At 35.2% G+C, this 13,102-nt stretch overlaps 1 protein-coding gene across 1 annotated transcript in view; it reads left to right on the forward strand.

Annotated features, from left to right (window-relative positions):
- The window catches only part of LOC131932263 (cadherin-23), a 76,716-nt gene that overhangs the window by 32,653 nt on the left and 30,961 nt on the right, over nt 1–13,102 (forward strand). The window contains exons 8-12 of the mRNA XM_059289127.1: nt 8,559–8,684; nt 9,254–9,332; nt 10,626–10,747; nt 11,510–11,710; nt 12,511–12,663. Coding sequence (XP_059145110.1) covers nt 8,559–8,684; nt 9,254–9,332; nt 10,626–10,747; nt 11,510–11,710; nt 12,511–12,663 — 681 coding nt within the window. The remainder of the gene's footprint in view (nt 1–8,558; nt 8,685–9,253; nt 9,333–10,625; nt 10,748–11,509; nt 11,711–12,510; nt 12,664–13,102) is intronic.

A 13,102-nucleotide genomic window follows, 5' to 3' on the forward strand; every position in this document is an offset into this window, starting at 1 on the left:
AATACAAAAGTTATTTATTTAAGATTAGTTTAGCTGCATTAGGCATCAATAGACTAGCTAAACGGATAGGCTTCATGCACTAATTTGTTTTGATACTTATAATACCAGAAAACTGCCCCATATTTTTTTTTTAAAATTATCATTGTTTTCTCTTCACATTTAGGTGCTAACTCCCAGAGTTTACCGAATGAGAAAGTAATTCCGGTCTTTCCGGATTATAATCCAACTTTTTACAGAATGACTGAAACAGACCCCATAGGTAAAAAGTTGGGCAGTATGACGATAGAACGAGGCCCAGGTCTTAACATTAGGCCAGCCGGGGACGAAGTCAATGTCACAGTCACGAGCAACACAGCAGACAAGCTCACGGTGGACGTGTTTTTAAATAAGCAGTTTGATTACGACAGCGTGAGTAGATAGCCGCTGAAACTATGGTCGATAGCAACAATACTAAAGGGCAGAAAATAAATTTCGCGTGCTTTATCTTCTACAAAATTCCCGCTCTGTCAAAACAAAAGTATTAAAATTTTAACACAGTCGAATACAAAGATTTATCCTAATTTATAAAAGCCCATGTGCGCACTTCTCTCTCTCTCTCTCTCTCTCTCTCTCTCTCTCTCTCTCTCTCTCTCTCTCTCTCTCTCTCTCTTCTCCAGCCGATCAAACACTATTTTCTATGTAAGACTAAATGAAATTATGAATGACAGAGTCAATTATAACTATCGCTCTCTTGGATATTTCTCTCGAGAAACTCAATGATAAGGCGTTATTAGTTATAAAGAGAGAGAGTTTATCAAAACGGAAATAATTCAATTCGTTTAATTAATAATGCGCAGTAGCGTACGCAGGGGGGAGCAGGGGAGCGGCCGCTCCCCCTCTGGCCATTTTTAGGAAAGTGGCGCCTTTTTGGAAACTTTTTAAACTCAAAGTTTTAAACATTGATATTTGTTAAAAAAATCATCTTTGGTCGGCACATCTATGCAAATCACAAGATTTATTTCATGCAGCAATTAATTATAACAGTAATAGACTAGTAGACTCAACGTTTACAACACGTATTAGCAGCTGTATCAGTTTGTCATTCTGAAAATAACCATTACGATGCATTGCAATGTTTAAAAAACCTCTACGGGTAGTACCACTTGGCAAGAGGGGTGTTAAGTTTAAGGCAACTGTATAATGTATTTGCTTACGAATAATTGAATTAGAAAATGTTTATTTTATATATACAGTTTCCAAAATTCGTGTGTTGTGTGCTATTCGCTTTAATCATAAATCTGCCCGACCCACGTTTTTTGTCATCAAATGTATGAACAGTCATCACAAGAACCTGCACAGCTCGAGGAAGCACAAAATCTACGAGCAGTCATTGGTAGATCCCCTAGGGTCGGAAGAAAAATTTATTTTCTACTTTTTAGTCCACAAGAAAAACGTTGTTTTTTAAAAAGTTTTTTTTAAGTATTTTATTTTCTCCTTTTTAGTCCGATGCTACACATGAAAAACGTGTTTGTTTTTTTTAAGTTTTTTAACTTGATTAAGTATGACTTGACTAAGTGTTTTCAAATACATAAAAATTTAGAGGATTTTTTATCAAAATAAAAAGGATCAAAAGGTTTTTGAATGCTTTTAGGTAGTTGGCCCACCGTCCATCCCTCCTCGAACAGATTAACTGTCGATTCTCCACCCACCTTAAGCATTACACTGTAAAACATAATAAAACAAAAAGAGGCTTGCGCGTCACACTTTTTATTGAAAGGCCCATTTTCAAATCTTGAGCGACCGATACGCTTTAAACAGAGAAGGGGCGTAATTTAATTAAGCTAATTTAGGTCTCTAATTGCTAGTTTTTATGATTGCATCTGAATTTGTTAGGCGAAAATAGCCTGCATGCCGACTTTCAGATCTCTAGAGCAATCAGAAGTGGGCTAATTTTCGTTGTCAATTTTAACAACAAACAAATCCATAAACAAACGCGAAGCTGAGTTAAGAAAAACTATATAAAAAACTTTTTAAAAAACCACGTTTTTCTTGAGGACTAAAAAGTAGAAAATAAATTTTCATTTATTTGATGACAAAAAACGTGGGTACGTTCACCATCAAATTTCCCGACCCATCTGCCCGACCCACGTTTTTTGTCATCAAATGTATGAAAATTTATTTTCTACTTTTTAGTCCTCAAGAAAAACGTGGTTTTTTAAAAAGTTTTTTATATAGTTTATTTTCTACTTTATCTAATGACTTGATTAAGTATGACTTGACTAAGTGTTTATAAATACACGGACTAAAAATCTTGAGCGACCAGGATTCGAACCTGGGTTGTCGCGGCCACAACGCGAAGTACTAACCGCTATACGATCACGGCCAGCGCGCTCACATCGATTGGGGCCGAAGTAACTGTGTCAATAGGCCTCCAGTCTTGTCGGTATCTTTAGAAATCATGTCCTCAATTTTATGGTCCTTGGGGCGTAATTAAATTAAGCTAATTACGGTCTCTAATTGCTAGTTTTTATGATTGCATCTGAAATTGTTAGGCGAAAGTAGCCTACATGCCAAATTTCAGATCTCTAGAGCAATCAGAAGTGGGCTAATTTTCGATGTCAATTTTAACAACAAACATCCAAACAAACAAACAAACGCGAAGCTGAGTTAAGAAAAACGTGTTAAAAACGTGTTAAAAATGCTCAGTTTCACTTTTAGGGATTAATCTGCATGGAGAATCCAAATAGTCGAAGTGCACTGTCTAACGATTCACAACCGGTATAAGAACTCTATTTTAATTAAGACCTAGACCCGAGGTCTAAATCTGTGCATGTCTACTTATTAAACGTATGTATGGGGTGTGTAGATGCAAACAATCAAGTTAAAACTGAACTATAGAATAAGCTTAAACATTGTTGTTTAGTATTGCGTTTGGCTTAGATTTTACTTTTTTTTTTATATATTCTCAATTCATTAAGTTGTATTTTCCTCAGGTTGCAAAAAATATTAAGGATATAACATTTTTGTCATAAACTTAATTGAAAAATCAAATAATAGGTTTATTTGATTCTTTAGTCAATGTAATTTTGACTTTAACAGCAATCTAAACAAATAAATCCACGTTAATTAAATTCTCTTAAAATTTGATATTATGTAATTAAAGGTTTTATTTTTATTTCAGAATATAAAATTTATAACATTGATTTTTTATGGATCAAATGTGCATGTAAGTAGCATATGGTGAAATCATATATTAAACATGTATAAATATTACACACATTATTTTACTTTTCAAACTCCTGATGGAAAGTCTTATTTAAGTGCAGGAGAATGTTAAATGCTAAAATGACTTTAAAAGACTCATTTAATATCTATTCTTTCAGTATTCCAATATTGTACACAGCATACTATTAATTAATTCTGATGCGAACGATGAGATACCAACATTTAACAATTTGCCTTATTCAGTCTCTGTTCTTGAGGTGAGTAAACATTATATAAAAGAAACCAATAGCGCAATATACGGGGCATCAAAAAAATAAAGCGGGAGTTAACTCCCTTAAGTTTTCTCAAATATTCTTATATAACACTATGGGAGATGGCATCTCGGATATAGACATGATTTTAATCCATTTTTAAAAACAGAATAGAGTCTCGTAGAGGACGGAATTGCGCACCAAGTGGACAACAAACAATATATGTATAATATTGCGGAATATTAGTACTTTATTAATTCATATGCGTTTTTCTGAGAAATCGGAAATAACGTAAATTACTACTTCCGTTCAACGGAAATTACTCAAAATTCAAAGAAATCAGAGTATTAGATCCTTTACTTACATGCGAAATTTCATTTATCTATCTGAAACAGTACTCAAGTTAAAGGTTTTTGAAAAATTGAAAGAAGAATGAGTTCCACTTTCGATTATCGAAAATCGCTGAAAAATGGATACAGAACTACAAATGTAATACTTATATATGAAATTAAGTTATCGTGTTCACGGACATACACACACATGTACACACATACACACACAGACATACGGACAAAATTGCAAAACTATGTTTTTCCGGCTCAGGGAGGTGTAAAACGTGTACAGAGGAGTCCATGGGGGGGGGGGGGTTGTAACCACCTCTCCCCCCCCCCTCGCCTACGCCACTGGGCACATATATATTCTTTAAGGACTGATTTAACAATTTACTTCATGTAATCAATGGAAGGATAATCAGCAGTGACCGGTATAAAGCGTCTCTCCCCTTCCCATTTCATCCTCAATGTTGTCGAAATTCGAAATAAATTTTAATGGATGCGTGGGTAAATCAATCCTCAAACTTTTTTAAAAATAAAAAACGTTTTAATAACCAGAGTTTCTTTCAGGCATCTCTTCGGGGGGGGGGCTAAGCCCCCCCCCCCCAAACGAAATGAAATTTATATAATTTATATAGAAAATATATACTTTTAACAGTGTCCGCCCCCCGAAGAAAGTTTACCGCCCCCCCCCCCCCCCCCCGAAGATTTCAAGTGCTCCCCCCCCCCCCCCGGAGAAAAAAGTCTGGAAGAAACACTGTTAATAACAAGTTTGTATGTAATAATGCACTAAACAGTAGAAAATAAATTATATACTACTATTTAAATAACTATAAAGAAAAGCGTGGGTCACTTTAGTATCTATTGGATACCTTTATTGATATTTAGGAAGAGACCCACGCTTTTCTTTATAGTAATTTAAATAGTAGTGTATAATTTATATTATACTTTTTAGTGCATTATTCCATAAAAGCTTGTTATTAAAACGTTTTTATGAAAAACTTTTAGTACTTTACATGTTTTATTTACACTAGAGTTGCGTGACTAAAAACCATTGCGCACCTATTAAACGTGATGACGCATGTCTAATAGTGCGGCAGTGTTTAATAAGACAGCCTACTAACTTGGACCAAATTTTAATTAATTCATAAAACATTAATCAGGCAACCAATTAAGTCAAATTTTATGTCAAGTTGCATTGTCTTCATGTCTTGACCCACGTACTAACTACGAACCGTGCCTGTCAGCTAGAAGTGCCGGCAATTTTGCTCGGGCGTTTCGATCTAGACAGGAAGTGAGTTAAATAAAAGCTTGTAAAAAAAAAGAATTTCATAAAAAACGTTTTAATAACAAGCTTTTATGTAATAATGCACTAAAAAATAGAAATAAATCATACACCACTATTTAAATAACTATAAGGAAAATCGTGGATCACTTTAGTATCTATTGGATACCTTTATTAATATTTAGGAAGAGAACCACGCTTTTCTTTATAGTTATTTAAATAGTAGTGTATAATTTATTTTCTACTTTTTAGTGCATTATTACATAAAAGCTTGTTTTTACAAGCTTTTATTTAACTCACTTCCTCTGTCGTCAGTCGTCAGTCGACTGTCTGTCGTCAGTCTAGATCGAAACGCAGGAGTGAAAATTCGGACAGTTCTACTTGACCGATAGGATTCACATTTGACACGTGGGTCAAGACATGAAGACAATGCAATCTGAAATTAAATTTGACTTAAATGCCTAATTGATTTTTTATGAGTTAATTAAAATTTGGACCGAATTAGTAGGAATGTCTATCCAACCACACCAGCTGCGCCATTAGGTTTAATAGCTGCGCCATCACGTTCAATAGCTGCGCCATCACGTTCAATAGACGCGCAATGGTTTTTAGTCATGTAACACTATTGTAAATAAAACATGTAAAGTACTGAAAAAGAATTTCATAAAAAAACGTTTTAATAACAAGCTTTTAGGAAATGATGCACTAAAATGTAGAAAATAAATTATACACTACTATTTAAATTACTATAAAGAAAAGCGTGGGTATCTTCTCAAATATTAGTAAAGGTATCCAATAGGTACTAAAGTACTAAAGTGACCCACGCTTTTCTTTATAGTAATTTAAATAGAAGTGTTTAATTTATTTTCTACTTTTTAGTGCATCATTACCTAAAAGCTTATTATTAAAACGTTTTTTATGAAAAAAAATTTTAAAAGGTTTTAATGAATTTTTTTCAGTACTTTAAATGTTTTAAATGTAAATAAAGTTGTATGACTAAAAACATTGCGCACCTAATGAACGTGATGACATGTAAATAATAGTGCGGAATAGTTTTATGAGACAGCCTAATTTGGACAAAATTTTAATTAATTCATAAAAATTTAATTAGGCAACCAATTAAGACAAATTTAATGTCATGTTGCATTGTCTTTATGTCTTGATCTACCTTTCAACTACGAACCGTATCTGTCAGTTAGAAGTGCACGTAATTTCGCTCGTGCGTTTCGATCGAGACAGACAGACTTACGACAGACTGACGACAGACTGGCGATAGACAGAGGAAGTGAGTTAAATAAAAGCTTGTTAAAACACAGAAAATAAACAGTACACAGAGATAAAATGTTTCATAAAACCAATATTTTAAGGGGTGAAAATACTTAACCCAATCGCATGACTTTAAATACTCCAATTATTCTTCGACCAGACTGTTTCAAAAGGTACTACAGTTTACAACATCATTCAAGCCATTGATAGAGATGAAAATGACAAGCTACAATACTCTTTACAGGCTAGTTGTTTTGAAAATATATATATATATATATATATATATATATATATACATATATATATATATATATATATATATATATATATATATATATATATATATATATATATATATATATATATACCTGTATAATTTAATTTAATAATTTGTTATTTCAACACCTATAGAAATATTTCTTTACGTAATATGTTAACATTGGGACGGAGTAGTCTAGCGGCAGAGAGTTAGACTGCTAACCCGTAAGTCTCGAGGTCAAATCCGGGTTCAAGTCAGTGAATCGTCCCTGAGTCCACCCAACTCTGATGGGTACCTAACTCACGTTAGGGAAAGTAAAGGCGACTGGGCATAGTGCTGACCACACTATCTCTTCATATGCCGAGGTCACAGAAACAATTGAACTCTACTTCACTTGCCCCATAAACCGTCAGGTTTGAAAGGGAAACTTTACTTTTAATATGTTAACAGAGCCTGTTAATAAGGGGGCCTGGCTTACAGTGCTTATTACTATGTACTGGTGCTACTATAAGAATCTCATGATTTTCGATGAATAGCTTTTATCTTTTTTTTATTAGATCGTACGAGCAATGTTTCTAAATGATCCACAGTATGCAAATTTTTACCAATGATATTTATTAAGATAATTTCAATAGTGGGTAATTTTCGGAGTTGTCAAAAGGACGCGGTTGAGAGATAAGGGACAAATGACAATTGGGAATTGTGACAATGGACAGGTGCCAAGGACAATAGACTGGGATTAGAGACAAGGTATAAAGGATAGTGAATTAAGGATAAAGGGTAAAGAAAAAGGGAAAAGGGATATGTGAATATATGGATAAGAATAGGGTTAGTGATAGGGAGTATGTTTTAAACTAAATGTGTTAATTACCCAGAGGTTTGTTGACAGTTTGGTAATTAATCCGGAGGGGGAGGGGATATCGGAGAAATAATTGACGGACCAATGTAAATTTATATATATATATATATATATATATATATATATATATATATATATATATATATATATATATATATATATAGATAGATAGATAGATAGATAGATAGATAGATAGATAGATAGATAGATAGATAGATAGATAGATAGATAGATAGATAGATAGATAGATAGATAGATAGATAGATAGATAGATAGATAGATAGATAGATAGATATATATATATATATATATATATATATATATATATATATATATATATATATATATATATATATATATATATATATATATATATATATATATATATATATATATATAATTTATTTTACATCTCTAGGTTAATGCCCTGGTACGTATATATATTTACTTTGAAATTTTAAAATGTGTCAACAAATATTACACTGTATTTTATTATATTAGACGCTAAAAACACTTTCCACCAATATTTTACAAACGACTTTGATTCTATTTGTAAATGTTTAATTAAAGAATCTATTTTTGTCTACCACATGTGTTATTGTAAACGTTTGAATAAAGAATCTGTTAATGTCTACCACAATTTATTGTAATAGATTGATCAAAGAAATCTGTTAATGTCAACCATGTTTGTTATTGTAAACGCTTCATTAAAGTGTCTGTATATGTCTACAACAGGGGGCTGATGAGGAGTATAAGAACATGTTCATTATAGATAAAGACACGGCTGTCCTGACCCTAAGCGGCTCGCTAGACTTTGAGAGCAACAGATTCTACCAGTACAAAGTCATAGTTCTGGTGAGTTTAATTTAAAACGTGTATTCAATTGTGAATAAAACTAATTGAATATGAAAAAAACTATTTTCTACAGGTCGATATCTATTTCTTTAAGCAATGTTCCTCTGCTTAACCTGTCGATGTATTTATTATGTCTATGTGTTTAAATAAAACGTATGCCTACTTAACTATTTATTCTCAAAATAAACGTGTATGTTGCACAATACAAAATTAAAAATGTCATTTAAAATTGTGTATACGTCCATAGGACCAAGCATCGCCTCCCCATTCGTCCGTTGCTGATGTATTCATTACTGTTACTGACGTCCAAGACACACCCCCATTTTTTAGTGGCGAACCCTTCATAAAGACTATAGTTGAAGAGACACCAGTTGTAAGATCTCAACATTTTACTCCTGTCTTTTTTTAATAATACAATCCATGTTTGTTTGTTTTTTTTGTTTCGTTTTTAAATGTTAGCCTAAGTTTTAAATTTACTTGTATCAGCGGTTTCCAAATGTTTCCCAAAGTGTTTATTAAAAGACATTTTAAAAAATTAAAAAATAATAGTATAATAATAGAGCTTATTGTAAAATCAATACAATGCCGCTTTACCTAGCCAAGAGATTGTAGTGAGACTTACTATAAGCCTAAATAGACGCACATTCTGGTCCTTCAATGTGACAAAGACTACATTACATAACCCATTTAGATATAATTTTGATATTTTAAACTCTGCATTTCAAATGTATAAGTCCACCTACATAAAAGTGAAAAACCGATTGCAAAAATCACCTAATTCAAGCACTGTGTTGATCTACTGATGCTAGCTTTAACTCAAACAAATACCAACGTTGGGTTATCACTATCATCATGTCACTCTACGTGGACGTCTAAACGACGGGAGCCACACTGTATAATAAACAAATTTTGACTTTTCTTTTTCTAACGATTTTTTCACAGCCGACCAGCATTTTTACCGTGAAGGCAGAAGATGGGGACAAAAGCATACCAAACTCTATCAGCTATTTGCTTCTGAAAGGTACACAGACGTTTATGAACAACTTTATAATTGTAGTATTCGGAGGATAGCACCATTTGACACAATTTAAGAACATAATAATGTTTAATCCTGCTTTTAAAAAAGTGTGATGATAAGGGTAGGGGTGATGCCAAAGCAAAAATACAAAACTATTTTGGAGGAAAGTGGGGTGACACCGTGAATTTTGGTACCAGTTGTCTCTCAACTTTGTAACGTCACTGAAGAAAGTCGTGACTCAGGCCACTTCAACCAACTAAAAAATGTTTGGGGTCTTCAACACATTAGTAAAACATGTTTTACTCTATGCAGATGAGAATGGAGGATAACTGCCACAAAGAAGAAAACACAATCATTTATAAACTCATGCCTCAGAAAGATCTTTCGAATTCGTTAGCCTAAAACCATTAGAAATTAGTTACTATGGCAACGGACAGATCAACTGCCAGCTGAAGAAGAGATCCTCCAGAGAAAATGGAAATGGATTGGCCACACACTCAGGAAGCCTGTGTCCGGCACAACAAGACAGTAGGAGGAGAGGCAGACCAAGAAAGACCTGCAGACGTGACTTGGAAGAAGATACCAAGAAGATTGGATACACATGAGGACTGTTGGAGAGACTAGCCCAGGACAGAGATGCCTGTAAAGCGCTTGTCAACGGCCTATGTCTCTGGTGGGGTGACAGGCAAACCTAATCTAACCTTAGTTAAGTCAGCATCAATGTTTGATGTTCCGAATGTAGCAGACAGATAGAAAGAAATATTGGCCCGGTACTCTCGTTGATAGTTGATGATCTTTAGAAACGTTGACACCAGTAATGTTTATACATTCAACTATTCAGACAGGTTCGAAAACGGATAACTTAAATAAATACAATAAAAAGTATTGAAAGTGTTTAAGGGGGGCAAAAACATTTGAGACCTTTCTTGAAGAACATCTGGCTAAGTCTGTATGTTAAAAGTATCAACAAAGGCGTCAAAATGGCTGTCGGCTAAGTCTTTATGTTAAAAGTATATAACAAAGGCGTCAAAATGGCTGCCTGAATGTGCCCAATTAGGAGGACATAATCGTGGGGATTCATGGAGTTTACAGCTAGCTATTCAGAGGAGTCAGTTCTGCTCTGGTTTTCTCAATAAAACAAAATTAACTTGCAATAGTTTAATCACAATGTTACACTTTGTATAAAGAATTGCACATTCTTATCATACGTTGTATGTAGCGCAAAAACATATAACAATAACACGTTTCGTTTTTATTTGAACAATAGCTGTGCATAAAATCATTTGTTTCTCACAGAAACCTGTCCAGGAATGTTTCACATCGACAGCCACACAGGTGACATCAGTGTAAAGAGCAGGGTGGATCGAGACACTGGGGCTGTCTGGAACAATTCTGGAATCTGTGTTCTGACAATCTTGGTATGGCTAGATTTCTCTCAACTTATAAATATTATGTATTATTAATTCAAGTGAGGGTGGGGTGTCAGACAATACTATACACACAGTGTTACTTCCAGACTTTTTTCTCCGGGGAGGGGGGGGGGGCACTTGATATTTTCGGGGGGGGGGCGGTCAATATTTTTCGGGGGGGATGGGGGCGGACACCAGTCAAAGTGTATGTTTACTATATAAATTCCATCTCGTTCGGGGGGGGGTAGACTTTCTTCGGGGGGGGGGGGGGGGGGGGCTCCAGATGCCTGGAAGAAACTCTGTATACACAACGTGATAACGGAAATTACACACCCATTAAAAATGTTGATGTAACACAGTGGATTAGTAGTGGAGCATCCAAAAATTTCGAATAGATTTTTTATCGAGTTCACAGCTTTGATAGTTATCTAGATCTAGCTTGCTTTTGAGAGTGGACGATCGTTTGTATGTAGCCTACCAATGTCAATGAAACACATTAACTATACTTCATCTGCTATGTGAGACTTTTCCGAAACGGTCCTTTTCGTTTTACATTCAAAGTTTATTATATTATACTTTTATTCAGGTTTTTATCCGAGACGTTTTTGCCTTAAAAATCTGTGTCAAATCAATTTATTCTTAAGACATTTTGTCCTGAATTATTTTATTCCTTGGATATTTAGTCTAAACAATGTTTATCGATAAGTTATTTTGATAGGAGGCACCACCAACACCAAACATATAGTTTAATTGATGTATATCCGAGTGTAGGCAACAGAAGGCAACGAACACCCTCAGGAGCCAAACAGCGTCTCCACGGCCACCACTACGGTGACCATCACTGTAGACGACAAGAACGACAACCCGCCCGAGTTCTCCAGCTCCACGTATGAAGCTACTCTGGATGAAAATGCACCAGTTGGAATGTCCATCAGCTTACACACATCCATTCGGGTCACTGATATAGACCAGGTCATTTAGAATGCCGTGTTCCTTGTTGTTGTTGTTTTTTTTTTTATTCCTAGGACAAAATATGTCGAAATTGCAGGGTTCATAAAAAAACGAGGTTAAAGCTGTGTAAATCAACAGTTTGGTGCAAACGAAGGCTGGGGTATTTATATAAATGAACACTTGGTTTTCGTTTACTTCCCCTTGTGTTACAACGTAACAGTGTAAATAGGAAATTAATACTACAGGGTTGGTGACTTGGACGTGTATAAAGACTTGGAAGTGGGCAAAGGGATCAAACGTGGACAAGGATTTTTAGATATGGACATGGCCATGAGGATATAATTAAATATTGATATGATCTTAGCGCTCTAAACATAGAAATAAACTTAGAGGTGTATAAAAGTATAAGGACATTGACGTGGAGATATAGACACGGGCATGGATATAGTTATGGTCATTGACATGGAGCTATAAACATAGACATGAATATAGCAGAGGCGTAGCGACCCTTCACTGCGCCCGGGGACAAACTTTAAATTTGCCCCCCCCCCCCTCCCCCCATTTCCCTCAATATGTTTTTATATTTATAATGCAAAACTTCAGCTAAAAGGATCTTTTAATTTTTTTCCCAACCCCATTTTGGCGCCCCCTAGGGTCGGCACCCGGGGACATATGTACCCCCCCCCCCCGCTACGCCTCTGGAATATAGAAATGGTCATGGATATGAGCATATTTGTCTAAATCGTTATAGTTATGGAGTTGTTGCTTTAACTAGAATTTTTACTTCCAATTTATTTAATTTGTGAAAGTTATGCTTTCAGGGCGAACATGCATCAATCCAACTGCGAGTCACCAGTCCAGCGAATGTTTACGATGTGAGCCCAGCCACTGTCCAAGGCTCTGGTGAAGTGCTCATACGGGTTGTTAACTCAACTTACCACGATTATGAGACTAGATCCACAATTACCATTGAGGTAATATTTTAATTCAGATAACATCCTCGTCGTTTTCACATAGTAAGGGTACTCTTCCACTTGGTGAATTTGGGGCGAGAGAGCAAACCGAAAAACTGCAAAATTGCCAGGTTGTCTAAACATAACATGAAGCCAGAGGCGTAGCGATGGGGGGGGGGGGGCTGGGGGTACATATGTCCCCGGGCGCCGACCTTAGGGGGCGCCAACAGGGGTCGTAAAAACAAATATAAATGTTATTTTAGCTGCATTTTTTGCAGTTTGAGGGTGGGGGTGCAAATTGAAAAGTTGAGGTGGGTGCAAATCGAAAGTTTGCTCCCGAGGAGGGCGCCAAATTGAAAGTTTGTCCCCGGGCGCCGGCAAGGGTCGCTACGTCTCTGCATGACGCTAGACATTGTAACTCAAGTTTATACTTGAGCTAAGACAACCGAACATTGTTTTT

Source organism: Physella acuta, unplaced genomic scaffold, assembly GCF_028476545.2.
Source record: "Physella acuta isolate Inbredline_101_S28 unplaced genomic scaffold, ASM2847654v3 ptg002122l, whole genome shotgun sequence".
NCBI classification, from domain to species: domain Eukaryota; kingdom Metazoa; phylum Mollusca; class Gastropoda; family Physidae; genus Physella; species Physella acuta.